This window comes from Sturnus vulgaris, chromosome 24, assembly GCF_052056855.1.
Source record: "Sturnus vulgaris isolate bStuVul1 chromosome 24, bStuVul1.hap1, whole genome shotgun sequence".
NCBI lineage: Eukaryota > Metazoa > Chordata > Aves > Passeriformes > Sturnidae > Sturnus > Sturnus vulgaris.
In genome coordinates this window covers 7309399-7329051 of record NC_142266.1, presented here as the reverse complement: position 1 = coordinate 7329051, position 19653 = coordinate 7309399, and the positions used below count along the sequence as shown (strand labels likewise).

Here is a 19653-nt window from a genome sequence, read left to right as displayed (position 1 = left end):
TCCAAATTCCAGCTCTCGCTCAGCCAGCACAGATGGACACACCAGGCACACAGACCCGGCTTTGCTGCCAGCACAGCCTTTGTGCTGCCGAGACACAAAGCCCATGGCAGAGGCTGCCTCCACCAGGGCTGTTTTGTTAAGGGATCACGACACAAACCAGCAATCCTCCAGCCACAAACACAGCTCAGACTCCCTCCTAGCACAATTAAATTGCAATCTGCTAAAACACACAGGCGCTCTCTGGCTTTGGGGGACTACATCACATCCCGAGATGTGACTAATGCATCACCTGCCCCACGTGTCCCCAGATTATTAAATTTAACATGTAAGGCTCAGTCATCACCAGAGATTTTCACTTTCTTGCACACCCTACTCTTCCATCCAGGACGATGCTGCAGGAAGGAAATAAGCCCTTTGCAAAGGAAGTGATAGCCCCAGGAGCAGGCAATAAAACACTAAAACGGAGCCTGAATTCTGCCTTGCTCACTCCTGCTGGACCTGCCCTGTAATCCCTCAAGTGTGGTGGCATTTAGGGTAGCCTTGGATCCTCAGCAGGAACAGGGCTAGGCAAGTGGAGGCCTGGCCACCAGAGCCTCTGAACACTCACTCAGATGCTGCTGCCTTTGCCAAGCCAAAACCAGCACAGGAGGCTGCTCCTGCAGTGCACTCTGGGCTCCAAGAGCACCAGACACTGACATCCCCTTCCCTGCTCCCCTGCTCGTGGCTCCCGTGCTGCCCAGCAAGGGTGGCCATCTGCAGAATGCTTCCATGAGGAACTGGCTGTGCACAGGACGGATTCGTGCTCTGGTTAATCACTGCAGAACCAGGGCAGAGCCGGGCTCCCAGAGCTCTGTGCCCCTGCAGCAGCTAAGGGCTGGCACAGCCCCCTGTGCACACTGCACTGCCCTGGTGCCACTGTCTCCCTCTTGGCACGCCAAGCACGAGGGGAAGAGTTTGTGAGCAGTGATCACCTTGCCCAAGACCAATTCTCCCAGTCCCCTCAAGTGTATGGAGATCTCCATCCACAAGATTCTTTCATCCTATCAGAACAGCTCAGGAACTGCTGCTGTCATCTTCTGCCTTTCAACTTAGCTTTCTTTGAAGACAAATGCTAATATCCTTAAAAAAAAAAAAATCCAAATCTGAGCCAAAACCAGACTCCTCACTGGCATGAATCACACAGTGTTATTAATTCTCCTGCCCATCAAAACAGAAATCTCACCTTGCAAAACCATTGTAATGGTTGCCCAGGCTCACAGAAATCTGTCCCATCTGTTAAAAAATCTGGGTGCACTGAATGAGACTATTTGACAAGCACTCTGCTGAAAGGCAGCAAACATTTCACCCCACAATGGCTACTGCAAAGCCAGACAGTGATTACAGGTAGCTCAGCCAGGTTCCTATCAGCCAGCACAAACACAGCCTCCCAAGAAAGAATTTCTTTTGAAGACAGAGTTTGTAGGGACACTAAATTCCAGGATCAAGCCTGCAACTTGTGGAAAAGCTTCACAAAATGAAGCTTGGAAGATCTCGCTCTCCAAACTGCTACAATAAAAAGCAGGGGGCAAAGTGTTCCTGCCTTCAACACTGACAGAAATGGCAAATAAGCCAGGACCTCCACTTTACCTGCACACAGTCTGCCTAACAGGCAAAGCCTCTCCGATTTCCAGCTCCAAGGGACACCCACAATGAAACAGGAGCTACTCACTGTGGAGGAGGAGGCAGGAATAGCACCCACGGGGCTGAGCAGTGCCGGCTTCCCCAGCCCACAGCTCCCAGTTCCCCATGCACTGCACTCCCCAGTGCTTTCGTGCTGTGCTTTGAACAGCAGGGTGACCCCATACACGATTCCCAGGGGCAAAAGCCAGCCTGCTGCTGCTGCTGACCCCCATGCACAGGGACTTCAACACAGCAATGTTCAGCCAGCATCTCCAACAGACTCTTGGCAATGGACACCTTCCCCTCCTGTTTAATGGAGATACAAACCCATTCCCAACAGATTCCTGCTTCAACTCAAACAGTCGTCACAAGCAAGTGACATGCCATGTCAGAAACAGAATTTTGCACGAGGAAGTTTTATTTGCTTTTAAAGTGCTCAGGTTCAAAAGAGGGCAAGGATGAAGAGGGTATGATCAAGGCAGGCAAACAAACTGTCACACTTCCCCAAAAGTAAACTCAACACGAGTTTCAGACGAGGTTTTGTTGAAGCCAAACTCATCAGCAGCACTGTCAGCCATCCCAGAGGACTCTCATCCCACTGAGGGACCCAAGAGCCAGTGCCCTTCTCCAGGATCAGCCTTCTGCTCCAAGTTCAAGAACACAACATATTTTACAGGACACCAGAGCAAGGCAGCATGTGGCTCTAAATCCACACAAAACCACTGCCCACCATGTTATCTTGAGGATGCAAATCAAACCCCTTGCTGCTGGCCTTAAGACTGAAAGCTGCTTCCTGCAGCAAAGTCACCTTGGAAATAAGGAAGAATTGAAGAATTTGAGCTTTCAGTACAACAGGACTGAACCACGGTTCTATTATGAGCCAGCAGATAATATCAAACCCTGAGGGAAGCATTTGTGGAGAACACAGGAAGACTCAAGTCTACAATCACAGGTTCAATTATCTTAAATGATAATCAAAAGGTAGTAAGATACACATTCACATCAGCATAAGGAATCCTACTCTACATTTACTCAGCAGTGCAGCCACACATGACAGGACAAAGCAATGCTCACGACATAGTATTAAAAATAGTAATACTATTCAAATGAAAGAGCTGTTTCAGTACTCATTACATGCACCAGAAACACAGAATAGCCTTCAATATTATCCCCTATGAAATGACTCTGCTCAGCAAGAACACAGGAATGAATCGGCCGAACCCGCAATGGACTAAGAGCAAACTCCACCCACTCGTTAAAGATTTCACTGCTATAGAAACTGTGATTAAATACACAGAGCCATGAATCAGCCACCTGAAACGCCTGGGCAGGCACAGCAGCACCCAGCAGCTCCCCAGAACTGTGGCATTATGCAGGAAAACAGCTTTATCCAGACATTTCAGCTCCCACAAACACTTCATCTTCCTTACCTTTGGGGCTGGTTGCTTTAGGGGCTCTCTTGGTTTTGACAGTGCTTAAAGCTGCACATGCCCCTTCCAGGAACAGCAAACAGGCTCCAAATCCATTTTGCAACAACTGGATAAAGCACCTAAAACCAAAGTCCTGATGCCTCTGGACCAGCTGTGTCCCTGCACTGCAATTCCAATCAAGCCCACAGAAAAGCAGGAGGAAGATGGCAGAGCTTACCAGCAGTTCCTCAGTCTAGTCTCTGAACAAAGTGGATTTAAAAGAGGTTTAATTTTCCCAGAGGCTAATGCTCTCAAATCTAAATAAATCCTCCAAAAGAAGAGATTATCCATAAATTTACTAGTTAGAAATGTTAATGTATCCAGTGCTTATGCAAGGACTGCTGCTCTCCATGCAAGAGTATCACCTATACAATTCCATGTTAAAGGAGAAATGGATTTCTGGTAGTTTCTCCCTGACCTCCCTTTCCATGCTGAAATGTAGCACAGCAGCTTTATAAATCCCACTTCCCAAGAGCAGCAGGGATTTACTGCAGAATCAAGGCAAACTTTTTTCCTATTTCACTGAAAAAGCTCTCAAAAAAATCCTCCCTTGCAGAAGAACTTAATACAAAAAGCAAGCTCCACATGCAGAAAAGCCTGGGGTGAAACGTGAATAAGCACTTAAATTAAAAAATTGCAGAGTTAAAACTTCACATTACGCATTCACAAAATACAGAAAATCAAGAAACAATTCCTTGAACACAGCTGATGCTGGACTTACCCAACATACCTGCTGCTCAAACACTTCCTCCTGTTATTCATATTCTATTTACTGAAGGGCCCACCTACACACATAGGACACAGAGCAGGATGGGACTAGACTGGTAGAACCTGGCTGCTAATTATGGCCCTTAAGGCTGAGATGAATTAATTTGTCCCTCTAGCTATAAACAGGAGGATGACTACATCCTCACTAACCACAGGTCATTTTGGAGAGGACAGACAGAAGGATGAAACAAGGAAAAAGTGACTTGCCTGACATCAAACACCACGACAGCAACATAGCTGGGAGCTAAATCAGACCTCCCGTCCACCTGAGCATCCTTATTTTCCCTGGACTCACAGTCGGTAAGTAGAGAGAACACAGTCATTAAAATACAGATTGAAGGCTTCATTAGGAGGCTGGAAGTAGATGTAGAATAATACTGATTAGTGTAATCACTAGTGTCACACTGATTTTGGGGATCCAGCAGCCTCACAACAATCCTTCATCCCACCTCCCCAGCCTAATACACTCGCAGAGGTTTTTGCAGGTGACCAGACTGCAGCACACTCAGGACACCTTGCAAGCCAGCTTAATAAATTCAATCTGAAGATTCCCCCCTTTTTTCCTCCAGATGCATTTTGTATAAGCCCACCAAAACCCCCAGAGAAACTGGATACTTAACAATCCCAACAAACAGCCTTGCTGGCTGAGGGACAGACAAATTCAGCCTGACCTCAGGTGTCAGCAGCTGAGCAGTGCCTGCATGAACAGTCCAGGGAACTTCTTCCCTGCAAACTATTTATCCTCATAGTCAGGGAAAAAAACTCTGTCTTTATAAGACAAGTGAAACAGAACAATAACAGCAAAAATCCAATTTTTATAATGTTAGGTGCCAGGTAAGAGTTTTCCTCAAGTTTCCCTTCCTGCTCTGGCACTGCTGGCCCTCTGTTAACTGCCTTTACCTCAATCTGAGCAGGTACAGAAAAGCCAGGTGGCCTGAAGCCACCCAACTCCAAAACTGCTGGAAAACAGCATGAGCCAAGAGAACTGGACACACTCATCTGACAACTTCACCCAGAGGCAGATCCTGCTCTAAGAAGGTGCAGTTGAGTCAGGAAAAATCCCGTTTACAGACACCTGCAATCACAGTGCTTCTGTCCGTAATTGTGGGTCTGTTAAAAACTGATTTGAAAGTACAAGATGAAAAATTCCATGACCTTGCTCCCCTCTGGCCCTGATCCACAGGCAGGAGGAGCAGGATACAGAGCAAGTCAGGAGCAGGATATAAGCACTAATTTAACTCTCAGCACAAGGTAAACGAAGCTTCCGTGCCCCTACAGAGAACATGCCACTTCTCACCTGCTGCTAATCAACACTGTAAGGGAAGAAGACTTTGCTTCTGATTATTTGTTCTCCTCTGGCATCACACAAACACCCTTTACAAGGGAACAAATCTAGTAGGAGTTGGATTCCATGACCGTGATGGGTCCCTTCCAACTCAGCATATTCCATGATTCTGTAACAGCTCTTTTCCTGCTTCTCCCATTTCCCACATAGACGTAAATTACACCTGGTTTGCAACAGACACTAAACTTAATATTGCCAAAAATAAAAGCACAATTTTACTAGCCCAAATTTGACAGCTTATCACTATTTCAGTAATTATCCTCCTCCTCCTTAGACCCATAAAGATAACCTCAGCACAAGGTCATCCATCCAGAAACACAGAGCAGATATTCTGTGGATCCATCCAGATTTCCACTGTCAGCATTGCAGCAGAGCAGCTTTAAAAATGCATTCCCAGACAACCTGAGGCAGCCAGCAAAGACCAGCTCAAATCCTCCTGACCTTGCTTCTATCCCTGCACAAACCCACTCAAGTCTCCCTTCACTGGGATGTGAAGGCTGGTGTTAGCTGTACCTGCAAACCTCCTTCCTGTGGATCTTGGCACTGCAGCAAAGCAGCAGAAACTTTTAGACAGCTCTGGAGAGGAGAGGAATCGATAACACAGCACCAGCAGCACTTCTGTGCATCTGCAGGGGAGCTCCTGCCAAGACAGAAATAACATTGACCAAAGCCCCCTTCCAGAAGGCACAGTGAGAACAGATCCCCCCGACCCAGAGCAGCGAGTTCAGCAGCTGACAGACATCCCTGATTTGATTTTGGGTAGGACAGAAGGATTAGACGAGAGAACACAACCTTCAAAGGCATGTGACTACACCTAGAGCCCCCTGAGAACTGGCACGGTGACGTGCTTTGTTCAAAGCTCAAATACTCTGAAGACAACATTTGGCTTTATCCCCCATCCATAAACACCTCTGGAAGCTTCACCTCCGTGAGCACAGCCTGAGACACAGCTTGTGATCCCAACCTCAAGGCCACATCCAGCAATAATCTCTTTTTCTGCTAAGTCACCCTCTGCAACACAGTGTTTACACAGTGAGAGGTCTGAGCATGGCCCACCACTGAACACTGTGCAGACACCAAACAAGCCAGTGCCTCCCAAACTTTGATCCAAGTTTACAAACCGAGGCTTTTCTATATGATTAGGACAAATTTTTTTTCTTCCTTGCATCCTTAAAAGCTAAGGGAGAGAAAAGCACATCCCACAGACAAGTGTGAGGTGACGAAGGAAGCCCATATGGGGCAGCCTGCGGTTTAAATCAATGGTGGGGATTAATCTTGATGGATTTTATAGAACTAAGTCTGTGGCAACACAGCTCTAATTAAGGGGTTAACTTTTGGGGCTTGGTTAACTAAAGGAAAACATTTAGGTTCTGGCAGCCAAGAGATTCCTGCTTTTAGCAGCAGCTTTCTGGAGCTGGCAGTGAAAAGGTTCAAACCCTCAGGTCCAAGAGCACTAATTTTACCAAAGTCCAATGATCTTTCCCAAAAGCGTTTCAAAAGGCACCGAGTGCAGGGAAGTGCCAGGCTTGCACAAATCAGTATGCACCTTGTTTTGCCCCATGACACTCAGCAGCTGTGGTTAATTAGTCCTTGATAATGAATTGCCCATCACGACTGCACGCAGCTGGTAGGTGAGCGATCCCTAACTGTGCTCCGGAATCATCAAAATCAAAAGCACAAACACAAAAGAATAAAGTTAACAATCTGTTTACCCCTTCCCTCACTCCTCCAAAGCTCCTACCAGCCACAGGCTCGGGGAAAAGAAATAATAAATCTATTTCCAGGGCTCAGCAGAGAGAAACCATTTGGACTGCTCTCAATTTTCATATCTTTGCCACCAGCGCTTCGTGTTATTTCTCTCAAGTCATTCAAGTTAGGAGATGAAGCCTTTCTTTTAGCTAATAGCATTGAAAGCCTCTCTCTGGAGATAATTAGTCCTCCCTCCCCCTTCCCGTCCTCAGCAGAGAGTCACCAATAAACAAAGAAATTCAGGCAGTGACAACCAGGGTACAGCTGAGACCAAAGCTGCCTCTCACCTCCCTGTCTCATCGCAGCTGAGAATCAACAACAATTGACGCCACAAGCAACAGAATGCACAACACAGGAATTTCCAGAATAAGGGCTTCGTCATTTTGAAATCAGGAAAACAGCAATTCCTCGTCTTCAAGAAGGAAAATACCAACATGTAATTGCTAGATGTTCTGCCTGGTCACCTTCCAACCCTGACAGATCGTCCTGAGTCATTCAAAATCAGCAGATAAGAGCAAGAAAAATTAAGGGCAGTCACCAGTGGGAAAGCAGCTCTGCTGAAGATTGACAGAATTCTGTGTATCTATATGCCAGCTCCTCCCGTGGAATCTGCCCGTGGATTCGGGGACACAGTTTGGAAGGAGTTAAACCTCCAGCCATGGGGATGAGCAGCCAGGCTGGTGCTGCATTCCTTGCCTAAGCGTGACCCCACTTCGCAGGGAAGAGCTGGGAATAGTTATCACCAAGCACTGACACGTCAGCAAGAGCGACTAATTAACTGATAAAAATAGATCTCTGAAAGGGTTTTTCTCCCCTCCATACAAAGCCAAGGCCCAACGCTGCCACAGTTGCACATCCATTAGTTTTCCACAGGCTCCAAACTTGCCAGCAAAAAATAAAGGCCTTCTCACACTCAGAAAAATAAACCCACATGGCACTTGTATGTAGAAAATCGCTGCTAAAGAGAATTAGGGAACTCATTATGAATGACCTGGAGCATCTCCACTCCCACTTTAATGGATGCAGGAGCAAGATGATGCCTTTGCCCCCAACAGCCCTACCAGCTTCCCTGCAGCCCAAAGTTCCAGTTTTGCCTGAAAAATGACAGGTTTTGAGGTAACCCAAATGGTCCCAAGGATATTTGAGGCTTTCTTCATTCACGGTATCACTGAGACCAGCCAGAAAAACCCAGTTCTGTTCTAAGCCCCCCCACACTCCCACCCTGGCCAGACACAGTTTTTGTACAGCTCGTAACTGAAGATTCATCACCAGCTAATAAACCTGCAGGAACCGCAGTCTCAGCGATTTTTAATACGTATAATGCTTCAACACATGCCAAACACAATGAAATTTGATCAAAATAGAAGCCATTTGTTTAAATACAAGTGATTTGGCTCTCAAAACTGTCATCAAATTAAACTGGAAATCAAATTAACCAGTCCTGAATGAAGTAGAAGGCTGTAAAATCACAGATCACTGATCCAGCAGAGTGAAAACAAGGATGCAATCCCCTTCCCCTTGCTTGTGGCACTGCCCCGTGCTCCCAACAGGATTCCCACTCCATCTCCCAGGAGCCGAGTGTGCTCCGTCCCTCAGACACAGCTCATTTCTCCGTAATCCAGAAAGAAAACGTTCCTTGCAAAAATACTCTGATACATTATCAGATAACAGATATCACCTGTGAAAGGACACACTGACACATTTGAAACCCCCCTGACTTGGGACAGAACAGCACAGTCATTCCCAGCACTGTTGGCAGGAACAGGTTTAAACCTGAATTAGAAAAGGGTTTTGTTGCCATCGCTGTGCAGATATCCAGCTTCAGTTGGTGTAACTGTGCCAGCCCCATCCCTCACAACCGGCCTCATTTTGGCTCTGTTTTGCCCCTTTTTTGTAGTCTTCACAAAAAGGAATTTAAACCACGTAAGCTCACAATTTTAGGTGTTGTCTACTCTTAAAAGCAATTTGGATTCATTTAAAAGGTCTGTCTGAAGAGCATCAGGTATTCCTGAGGAAATCACAGCAGGGAGAGGAATCTCCCTTGCAGCTTCTGTAGCACATCAAACTGAGTCAGCTGAGCATCCTTTACCCACCAAGAGTGGGCTGTGGAAGCTTCATCAGCCCCCTCCCCTGATTCCGCACGGGACTTGCTTTTGAAAAACAGGAACATCACGAAACTTAAAATTTAACACTCGCTCCTGTACAATTCCAGGTTTCTTTAAGCAATAAAGGCTTCTTTATTATGAGGAGAAGAGAAGGCTCCTGGGAAATCTCACTACAGCCTTCCAATACTTGAAGGAAGATTATAAAAAGAAGGAGAGTGACTTTTTATATAGGCACAAAGCGATAGGACAAGTGGAGCAGTTTTAAACTCAACGAGGAGATTTAGGTGGATATTGGGAAGGAATCCTTCCCTGGGAGGCCCTGGCACAGGGTGCCCAGAGCAGCTGTGGCTGCCCCTGGATCCCTGGCAGTGCCCAGGGCCAGGCTGGACATTGGGGCTGGGAGCAGCCTGGGACAGTGGGAAGTGTCCCTGCCATGGCAGGGGTGGAACAAGAGCAGCTTTAAGGTCCCTTCCAACCTAAGGCACTCTGGGATTCTTTGACTCCTCTTTCTAGGCTTGTGGAAGCAGCATTTAAGCATCCTAAAGCTTAATGAACTTTATCGTTCATTTCAGCCTCAGCTGAGCACCTTCTCACATCATTTACCTTTTCTACAGTGTTTCAGCGCCACAGAAGGGCACCAAGCCCTCGCCTACCTCCACCTGGACAAACAGAACCCAATGCAAGGCACAGAGGTAAATAATTCATCTGCGTGCAAACAGAGGGAAAGAACAATTAAGCCAGAAAGCAGAACGGGGACGTTTCAAATTTCAGTCAACATTAAGGCAGGAGAGATCAAACAAAGAAATACCAGCGGGGCTGCCTCAGAGGGAACTTTGGAGAAGCTAGAAACACTCACGGCAAGGCACAGGAGGGCAGCAGGAACGAGAACTCGGGTTTTGTTGTAGTCCCAGCCCAAGCCGCTCAGGGTTTCCGAATTGTCCTTCGGAGGACAGCGGCGAGCCGGGACGAGAGCTCCGCTCCTTGTGCTCAGAGCCCATGTTCGGGCCGTGTTTCAGCCGTGTCAAAGCCGTGTTCGGGCCGTGTTTCAGCCGTGTCAAAGCCCGTGTTCGGGCCGTGTTTCAGCCGTGTTAGAGCCCCGTTCGGGCCGTGTTTCAGCCGTGTCAGAGCCGTGTTCGGGCCGTGTTTCAGCCGTGTCAAAGCCCGTGTTCGGGCCGTGTTTCAGCCGTGTTAGAGCCCCGTTCGGGCCGTGTTTCAGCCGTGTCAAAGCCGTGTTCGGGCCGTGTTTCAGCCGTGTCAGAGCCCGTGTTCGGGCCGTGTTTCAGCCGTGTCAAAGCCGTGTTCGGGCCGTGTTTCAGCCGTGTTAGAGCCCCGTTCGGGCCGGTTCCCGGGCAGTCCCTCGGCCGCCGCCTCTCGCCCCCCGCCCCGTCCCGAGGCGCTGTCCCCGGGCAGGGGGCTCGGCAGAGCTGGGGCTCTCCGGGCCCGTCCTCGCTCCGGGGAGGCTCTCCCGGCAGGGCTCCCCAGCCGTACCGCAGATTTCCCCCGCCATACCGGGGTTCCCAGCCGTACCGGGGATTCCCCCACCGTACCGGGGTTCCCAGCCGTACCGGGGATTCCCCCGCCGTACCGGGGTTCCCAGCCGTACCGGGGCTCTCCCGCCGCACCGGGGATTCCCCCGCTGTACCGGCGCTCCCGGCCCCCGCCCGCCCGTACCTGCTCCTGCCGCCGCCACCGCCGCTACCGGGACGCGCCGCCGGAAGTGGCGCACGGGGCATGCCGGGAGATGTAGTGCGGCTGGGGGGGGCACGCCCCCCGAACGGGGAGAACCGGGGTTCGGTGTCGGGGGCGTTTGGAGGGAGGCTTTGGGGTCAAGGGGCAAGAGGGGACGTGGGGTGGGGGATGATGGGGTGCTGGGGGAGGTTGGAGGGAGGCTCTGAGGCCAGGGAGCGACTGGGCTTTGGGGTGGGGAGCGCTGGGAGTGCGGGGTTTGGAGATGGGGGCTTGCTGCAGGGGTTGGTGGGGTGCAGGAGTGGGGATTTGAGGCCATGCAGAGTTGGCATGGGGGGTGATGGGGTACTGGGAGGAGGCTTTGGGTTTGGAGTTTGCCCGCAGAGGTCTGAGGTGATTCCCTGGGTTACCTCGGGGGGAAATCTCACCTGAAAATCTCCGGGCTGCGGAGGGAGATGCTGGCACGACCCCCCCCACAGCACAGCCCAGGCCAGAGCAAGGGGTCCCTGCCCAGGGCAGAGGCGGAACGAGATGAGCTTTGAGGTGCCTTCGAACCCAAAGCAGTGCGGGCTGCCAAGGTTCACAGCGGGGCTGGTTCCAGCGGGCGACCCGAGCTCCCAGCGGCTCCCAGCGAGCGGCGCTGCCGGCCCGGGAGAGCCGGGAGGGGCCGGGGGCGAGCGGCCAGTGCCGAGCCCCAGCCCCAGCCCCAGCCCCGGGCCGGTCCCAGCCCTGCACGGATCCGCGTGTCCGTCCGGCCACACACACTTCTCCTCGCCAGCCCCGCCTGAAGCCTGCACAGCCAGCAGGAATGGCCCAGGAATGGCGACTTTGCCAAGCACTTTGGGCTCCAGCAGGCTCAAAGGGCTCCTTCAGCACAGATTATTAATTATTATTACTACTACTGTTATTTCCTGTTTCTTTAATGTGTGCTAAACACCACTAACACATTGTGTTTTTAAATTGAGGACAAGTGTAGTGGAAAAAAAATAGCGCCTATTGGGATCATAACTATCGACTACAGGTAGGGGGATTATTAATACACCTGCCCTGCAAGGCAACAGTGAAAGCTGCGGCGAAATTATATATATACACACACAAATTGCAGGCTTTGGTTATGCACCAGATGAAGAATTTATTGGTTTATAATTGTGACCAGTTGTACAAAGCAGAGGGGATTGAAGTGATGCAATGACCCAGGTTATGAGCTAATGGAGATCCAAGGGCTGGCTCAGCTCCCCAAGCCCCCACACGGAGTTCTCTGGTGCTACAGGGTGACACCCTAAAAGTCCACCAGGAACTTTGGCACAACCAGCAAAGCCCAGGGAGCCCCGTCCTCCTGCCTCAGTTCCCCAAAAAAAAGCTGCCCTCAAACCTCTTTCCCCCAAAATAGAGACTACCCCATAAATCCCAGCAAACCCTCACCAAGGCTCCCTCGTAGCCCCACTGCCCTCCCCCTGCCTGCTCAGAGGGGCAGGTCCCCGCTGGCTGTGGGGGCCAGAGGGTCCCAAGCAGCCCCAGAGCCAGGACCTGGCACCTTCCAAGAAGAGCTGCCTCTCCTCAGGGATCTTATCAGCAGCTTCCAGGGGCTCCTGCCCACACCCTGATAAGTGCTGGGCTCCACAGCACCACGGCAGCTCAGCTCCATGCCAGCAGTGGATCAGGGCACCCCACGGGACACCCACAGCGGGAGGAGTGTCGGGTCTAAATCCTGCCTTTCCTGGAAGAAGTTCCAGCCAGGAAAGACTGGAAACAGCCACCACGAGGAGAGTTTACTGAAGTCAAACCCATGCCCTTGAGGCAAATGGGGAGTACTCAGACCTCCCCCATCACACCTTGGACAAGTCAGGGATGCTCCCAGGCACTCCCAGAGCAGCAAGACCCCTGCACTCTGTACCTGCCTACAGGATTAGCCCCTGGGCTGACCGAAGGAAAAGTGAAAAAGGAAAAAGAATAAAAAAAGAACTACTTTATTTTTTCAAACAAGATTAATAGCAAAGTTACAGAGGCATTTCCATGCCTAATCATGAGTTAATACAGAAATAACTGGAGCTAAGATTCATCAGCCAAACCAAGGGTGGTGATGTGCTGGCCCTGGATCCTGCTCCCCAACAGGCACCTCCATGGCGACCTGTGCTGCTGGGAATGCTCTGGCAGATCTGGATAAAGCCACGGCCACCCCATCCCACCCTGCCACCCTCACAGCAGGACAAAGGCTGAGGGAGCCTCATGCCCCAGCACAGCTCCCCACCTCAGCCCCTAAAGCTGAGGCAGTGGAAATGTGCCAGTGGTTGGAAAACAATGCAAAAAGGTGTAAAACACACTCGGGTATTCCTACCCTTTCCCTGCTCCTGCCCTGGCACTTAGGTTAAAGGCACTTCACATCCCAAACTGCAGGGAATGAGGCAGAAAGGTGAGGGGGGTGCCTGGGCAGCACCCCCACCAGCAACTGTGTCTCCCAGCCCAGCAGGACCCAAAAAGCAGGGGTGAAGCCCAAGAGATCCTCTGGCCATCTCGGGCAGGGGGACAGTGCTCTTTGGTGGCAGCCCTGGTACCAGGACATGTCACAGGGGTGTGACACCAGCACTGCCCCCACAGACATCCCAGTTTAGCTTCACTGGGGCTAACCCCAAAAAGGATGGAGCAGTAGAGCACTCACCAAGCCCAGGCAGCACTTTGGGGTCTCCCCAGCACCGAGAGCTTCTTGGGGCTCCCCTTGTCTGGGAGAAAGCTCAGGGAAGCTCCCACTTTACTTCCACAGCTCATTAAGCAGGGAGACAAGACTCCCGATGGATTTTCAGGGTTCCAGCTGCCCCCTGGCCTGTCTGCACAGCCAGGGCAGGAGGAGGGAGCAGCGGCAGCTCAGGTCATGTAGCGAGTGACAGCCCTGAGGGCGTAGAGCAGAGCCGCCTGCATGCGGGCCTCCAGCAGGAGCAGGTTGACGTGCACCTATGGCGAGAGCAGAGTCAGGGCCAGGGCCAGCACCCCCAAACGCCCGCCAGGAGGGGGAGGGACGGGGCAGCACCTTCTCTGAGTGTTTGAAGTGCCTCCAGAACTGCGTGTAGATCTGCTTGGTTGTCTTCTCCGGGTAGCAAGCCACTGTCTTGATGTAGATCTTTAAGTTGCGCTCCAGGAGCTGGTTCACCTCCCCATAGTCGTAGTCATCATAGCTGGGGAGAGGAGGATGTGTTATTCCAAGCCTTGTGCATTCCCACAATCATGGAATGGTTTGTGTTGGAAGGGACCTCAAAGCCCATCCAGTCCCACTGCCTGCCAAGGGCAGAGACACCTTCCCCTATCCCAGGTTGCTCCAAGCCCCATCCAACCTAGCCTTGGGCACTTCCAAGGATGAAAATTCCATCACCTCTTTGGGCAAACTCTGCCAGAGCCTCACCACCCATATTGTGATTTTTTACTACATTCTCCTTTCCCGGGGTTGTTCTGAGCCTCAGCCAAGCGTGCCAACAGCATCACTTTGCCTTAGGGAAGCAGCAGCAACGCTCTAACCAAGACCAAGGCACAGGACCTGCTGTGGGCCCTTCCCAAGGCAGAGAAGGAAGTGCAGCCACGTTTTGGGGAGGTACCGGATGCCGAAGACGCAGTGGACGTAGTTCCAGATGGCCCGGCGCAGCACCGAGGTGTCCACGCCACAGTGCATGGCGATGGTGTTGTAGGTGAGGTTGTAAACCACCTGGAACTTCTCATCCAGGAGCTGCCCCACGTCGGGGTACAGGCGGTTCATCAGCGAGTAGCCGTGGTCCTCCCAGGTGTAATCCTGGTGGAGAAAGGATGCCAGGGTAGGGGTTTGGTGGGGAAAACTGGGGTCCCTCTGTCCCGGTTTCAGGCAGGATAGAATTAATTTCTTCTCAGTAGCTGTTCCAGTGCTGTGTTTTGGACTTGGAATGAGAAGGGTGTTGGTAACAAACCAATGGTCTGGGTTTTATCCTGAGTCAAGGATTTTATTCCTCTTGTTTCAGGCTCTGCCAATGGGAGGGAGCATAGCCAGGACAGGTCACCCAAAACTGACCACAGGGAGAATGTCACACCAGAGAACACCATGCCCAGTATATAAACTGGGGGAATTACCTGAAAGGGGGGTCTGGCATCAGTCAGCAGGTGCTGAGCAATTGCATTGTGCATCACTTGTTTTTTCCCTTTTCATTGTCATTATTATCATTATTTATCATTATAATTTTATTTTACTTTCTTTTCAATTATTTTTCAATTGTTCTCAACATATAAGTTTTATTTTGATTTTCCTCCCTGGGCTGGAGGGAAGAAAGTGAGGGCTAAGTGAGCACCTGTGTTATGTTTCATCTCCAACTGGCATTAAACCACAACAACCCCCAAAACCAGGGGGTGGGGTCTCCCCCTAAGTTGACACCTTCTCCCAGTTCTCAGCACCTGGTTGCTCAGCTCCAGCCCTTCACCCACTGTCCCCAGTCCTGGGAACAACCCCAACACAAGTAGGAGCTACCCCCAGACCTGAGCCCTGCTGAGCACCCACCTGTGCACGGAAGGTGGGGGGGGCCTGCTCCCCTCTCCGTGTGAAGTCCTTGTATCCGAATTCAGGGTCGTCCAGGAAGCAGCGGATGTTGGACTGCAGGGAGGGATCCAAAATATCTACAAGGCACCAACGCAGTGGCCATGAGCCCAGATGGAGTCAGCGCTGCACTGAGGACCTGATCCTGCTCTCCCTCAGGCAGATTCTGGCTCCTTTCCCCCTCCTCAGGCTCCCCTGGCCCATGGGGACAAAGCTCCCAGACAGTTGCCCCCTCACCTGAGGAAGGGACCAGCAAACTCTCTGTCTTCTCCAGCTCGAAGCGCGTTGCCATCTCCTCCTGTGTGACCCCTTCCTCCTCCAGCTGGTTTTCCTGCAGCAGCTTCATCCTCTCCATCAGCATCTCCACCTCCTGCATGGCATCTGTGCCCTGGGGAAGCACAGGGCAGGGTCAACTCTGCCCCTGGCTGACCAGAGGGGCCCCCAAGCCCAGATCTGGCACTTGGGGGAAGTCCCTGGGCTGCTCAAATGAGCGTCTCCCTCTGGGCTTTTCCTGCCCAGATTCCAGCAGCTCCCATGACCCATCCCCAGGTCTGCAAGGAGGGGGAAGTCCTGTGGAGGATGTGGAAGGTACTGCATGGCTCTAAAACATCAGCTGTTCCCAGTAAAGGCCACAGAGATTCTCTGAGAGCTGGGCCCCTCTACTCTGGAAACAAGACTGCGAGAGATGGGGGTGTTCAGCCTGGAGAAGAGAAGGCTTCAGGGAGACCTTAGAGACCCTTCCTGTGCCTAAAGGAGCTCCAGGAGAGCTGGAGAGGGACTTGGAACAAGAGCCTGGAGGGACGGGACAAGGGGGAATGGCTTCCCATTGCCAGAATAACCCAAGCTGATCTGTGATTCCCCATAAAGTATCCACCACCCCAGGATACACTCACAGCCCTGCAAGGCAAAGCCCCTCTTACCCCAGAGCCCCCCATGCTGTCATCAGAGGCAGGGCTGCTGTCACCGTGGGGTGAGGGGGTCCAGCAGCTGTTCCCCACATCCTGCTCCTCCTCGGGTTTGATGCCGCAGCCGAAGACAAAGGAGGCGAGCGAGTGGTAGTGGGTGAGGAGCACCAGTGCCTGCACCAGCTCTGCCAGCGACCAGCTGTCCTCCCCTGGCTTCAGCAGAGCCTGTGACACACAGCAGGGGTTGGAGAGACCCCCCAGCCCTCAGCTGCACACCCACCACAGCCCAGTGCTGGGGCAAGCCAGTGGCAGGGATACAGGAGCATGTTTGGGAAGTGCTTCACCCACAGTCCAGGGCAAGTCACCCCTTCCCATCCCACTGACTCCCTCAGCCCCCCAAAGGGTTAAAGCTTGGGGACTGTGCAAGCAGGAACGTGGCCCCTGGGGTTCTGGGGGAGGATGTGTGCTGGCAGCATCAGTTCTCACCTCGATGTGCTCCTTGGTGACGAGCCAGGGCCGGTGTGCCAGCAGCTTGTTGATCTCGTTGAGGTTCCGGAGTTTTTGGGGGGCACAGTGCAGCCCCCGCAGCCACGCAGGGTTGCCCCCCACCTGCAGGAACTCCCCCATGTGCAACCCCACCAGGTAGGAGCAGCGGTGCCGGGCTGCTGCCTGCAGGGAGAGCCAGCAGTCAGCCCCCAGGGACCCCCACCCCGCTACAAGCCCTTCAAGAAGCCAAGGCAGGGAGCCCACTCGTCCCACATTGCTCCTGGAGGATTTTCCCTGGGATACGAGCTCTAGACAGGGGGATTTCCCCTCTCACTATCAGGGCCAGTCCCCAGGGGTCCTGGAGGGAAGGTTTTGGGGTACCCTGCGCGGGCACCAACCCCAAAGGGGCTTCTACGCTTTTGGGATGTCATACCAGAGAGGGACCTCTCTGTGGGGTCCCGGATGCACCCCGAGCAGCAGTGCTGGGACCCACAGAGCACCCTGTGTCCCCACACGCCCAGGGCCCCACTGCTCACCATGATGGCGATGTAGTGGCGCTTGTGGTAGGGCAGGGGCCCGTCCATGCGCAGCAGGAGGTACTGGGTCTTCCAGAAGCTGCTCAGGTACTGGGGGTGCAGCCCCATGACCATGGCGACGTGGTCCACCCTGCCTGCCGAGACGAAGGCCTTGAGGAGCTGGTGCAGGCTGCTGTCCCCACCTTCCTGCGGGATCTGCAGAATGAGGAGAGCAGGGAACTCAAGGGCTGTGAGCTGTAGGCCCCCGCTCTTCCCAACATCCCTCTAAGCTCAGTGGAGCCCCCTCAGCAAGCAGGACCCAGGCACCCAAGAGCACCGAGATCGGATCCTCACCCCACTGGAAGTGCCCCGCCTCCGGAACGGGCACCGCCGGGGGCCCCCGCTGCCCGTCCCGGCGGGCAGAGCCTCTTTGGGGGTCTCCATGACAGATCCCACACAGCCCGCCCGGCTCAGCCTGTGGGCTGGATTGTTTGTTTGGGCTCTGGAGCGCAGGGGAGGAGACGGGGTCAGCCCCCCAGCGCAGTGACGAAACCACGGCGCTATCTCTGCCTGAGAAGGAACATCTGGAAGAGTGAGTCTGGGTGCTGAGATAGGGCCCAGGTGCCCTGGGGATTTCAGGGCAGAATGTTAGGGGGCCGACAGGGCAAGGGTGTGAGTCTTTGCATGGCAGGGAAAACACAGATGTGTCTGGATGAGTGGGGAAACTGAGGCACAGGCAAACAGCAGGGTGAAATACAGCTGTTCTCCCAATCTCCAGAATGACTCCCCCACAATGACACAAGGATCCACCTGCGGTGAGTGACCCCTCTCCACCCCTTCCTCCTTCCTCAGCATCCCACCCCCACCAGGCACTGGGAATTGGGGGGCTGGGAATCCTTCCTGTCCCCGCACCCGCAGCAGGGAAGGGTGAAGGAGACCCCCACCCAAGTCAATCCCCATCACTTTACCTCTCCCAGGGGAATGAAGGTGCTGGGGCCCCTCGCCAGCTCCCGGGGAGCCTGGATTCCTCTTTCCTAGGAAGGAAGGCACAGCCGGGAGTCACCGGAGCCATGGAATATCCCCGTCAGCGTCACCGGAAGGGGTGACTCAGGCGGACACCGGCACGGCCCACGGGGCCATCACCCCCACACCCTTTGCGTCAGGCTGGAAGTGCCTGATGAAACCGGGCTGCGATGTTGCTCCGCTCCCGGACGCGCGTGACACACCGGGACACCGGAGCTGTGGCCCCACGGGCCCGGAGTGGTGACACCACTCTCGAGCCGGGATTTACCCCCTCCATGGGAAAACAGGGAGAAACGGGGTGCGGGGGTCCCGCGGGACGGCAGCGGGGTCAGGAGCAGCACAGCCGCGGCACTGTGGTTACAATCACCAGCAAAACACGGCCTCGGGGGGGCCACTAACCCCTCCCTGGGCACAAAACGCCACTAAATATCACCATTTCCCCCACCCTCCTCCAAATTCATTAACACAGTTAATCCAGAAATTAGCCCTTGCTCACAGGGGCTCCCCCTGCTCCAAGCACGGGCTTCAGGTCCTTTCTGCCCCACACTCCTCAGAGCCGGAGGGGGGCAGCTGCGCTCCCACAGCACCCACAGACCCATAGAGGGGCACATGATGGCATAATTCAAACCCCTCTGGAGGCGGAAGGTGCAGCCTGGCCCCCGCTCCTGAGCAGCAAACGGGTGTGGGATGGCACGGAGTGTCAGTGCAGCTGGGCGGGGCAGGTGACCCCGGGCAGCGGCCGCGGCTCGGGGCACACCCCCAACGCCCCGTGTGCGCCCGGGGATGGGGCGATACAGCCCGGGAGCCCTTACCTGGCCGCCCCGCCGGGCCCCGCAGCCCCGGTGCTCCTCCAGCCCCGCGGGGCTGCACGGCGAGCTGGCGAGCAGCATCACGGTGGGGATGGGCGGTGGGGCCAGCCCCGCTCGCCCCCGCTCGCCCCCGCGCTCCGCAGCGACCCCGGGACCCGCGCCCGCCACGCTTACATAGTGCGGGCGGGGACACGCCCCCCGGGCTGCCTCCACCAATGGGAGCTCGCGGGCGTGATCGCCCAGCAACAACCGGACCAATAGCAGCGCGGGGGCGTGGCCGTATTGCCGAACACAGACACCAGGTCTACCCAGAGCCGGCCGCACTTCTCCGACCCTTGAACGCTGGAAGTGCTGGAAATGTGTCCTGGGGCTAAAGGGAGAAGAAAGCCGAGAGAAACTACCTCTGCTCCGCTCAGCTGAGAGCCCGCCTGCCGGGCCAGCTCCGGGCCACCAGCATTAGAAGGATATGGGAACTGCTGGAGTGAGCCCAGAGGAGGCCAAGATGCTCCAAAGAAGGCTGGAGACCCTCTGGAGAAAGACGGGGAGAACTGAAGGTGCTCAGACTGGAGAAATGAAAACTCTGGGAAAACCTTA

General features: G+C 53.5%; 2 protein-coding genes across 5 annotated transcripts in view; both read right to left on the bottom strand.

Moving 5' to 3' along the window:
* PHACTR4 (phosphatase and actin regulator 4) overlaps window positions 1-10807 on the bottom strand; it is a 60148-nt gene extending 49341 nt beyond the window's left edge. Inside the window, exons 1-2 of one of the 3 annotated variants that reach the window (XM_088178115.1) lie at window positions 10767-10786; window positions 5755-5881 (exon numbers count right to left, since the gene is read on the bottom strand). The gene's annotated coding sequence lies outside the window, so the exon portion shown is untranslated. Of the gene's footprint in view, window positions 1-5754; window positions 5882-10766 lie in introns of all 3 variants that reach the window. The other 2 variants (XM_088178118.1, XM_088178114.1) reach the window with 2 other exon arrangements.
* A 1925-nt stretch (window positions 10808-12732) lies between these two features.
* On the bottom strand, window positions 12733-19210 carry SESN2 (sestrin 2). 2 transcript variants are annotated; one of them, XM_088178487.1, is made up of 10 exons: window positions 19063-19210; window positions 18196-18261; window positions 17249-17443; window positions 16713-16895; window positions 16242-16451; window positions 15559-15709; window positions 15286-15401; window positions 14363-14553; window positions 13804-13948; window positions 12733-13727 (listed from the first exon to the last, which is right to left on the bottom strand). In XM_088178487.1, exons 1-10 carry the CDS (start codon window positions 19138-19140, stop codon window positions 13641-13643), a joined length of 1422 nt encoding a protein of 473 aa, XP_088034613.1. In that variant the 5' UTR covers window positions 19141-19210; the 3' UTR covers window positions 12733-13640. The 2 variants fall into 2 exon arrangements, with proteins under 2 accessions (XP_088034613.1, XP_088034614.1); XM_088178488.1 differs by lacking the exons at window positions 18196-18261; window positions 19063-19210 and adding an exon at window positions 17582-17742.
* Window positions 19211-19653: the final 443 nt, after the last annotated feature.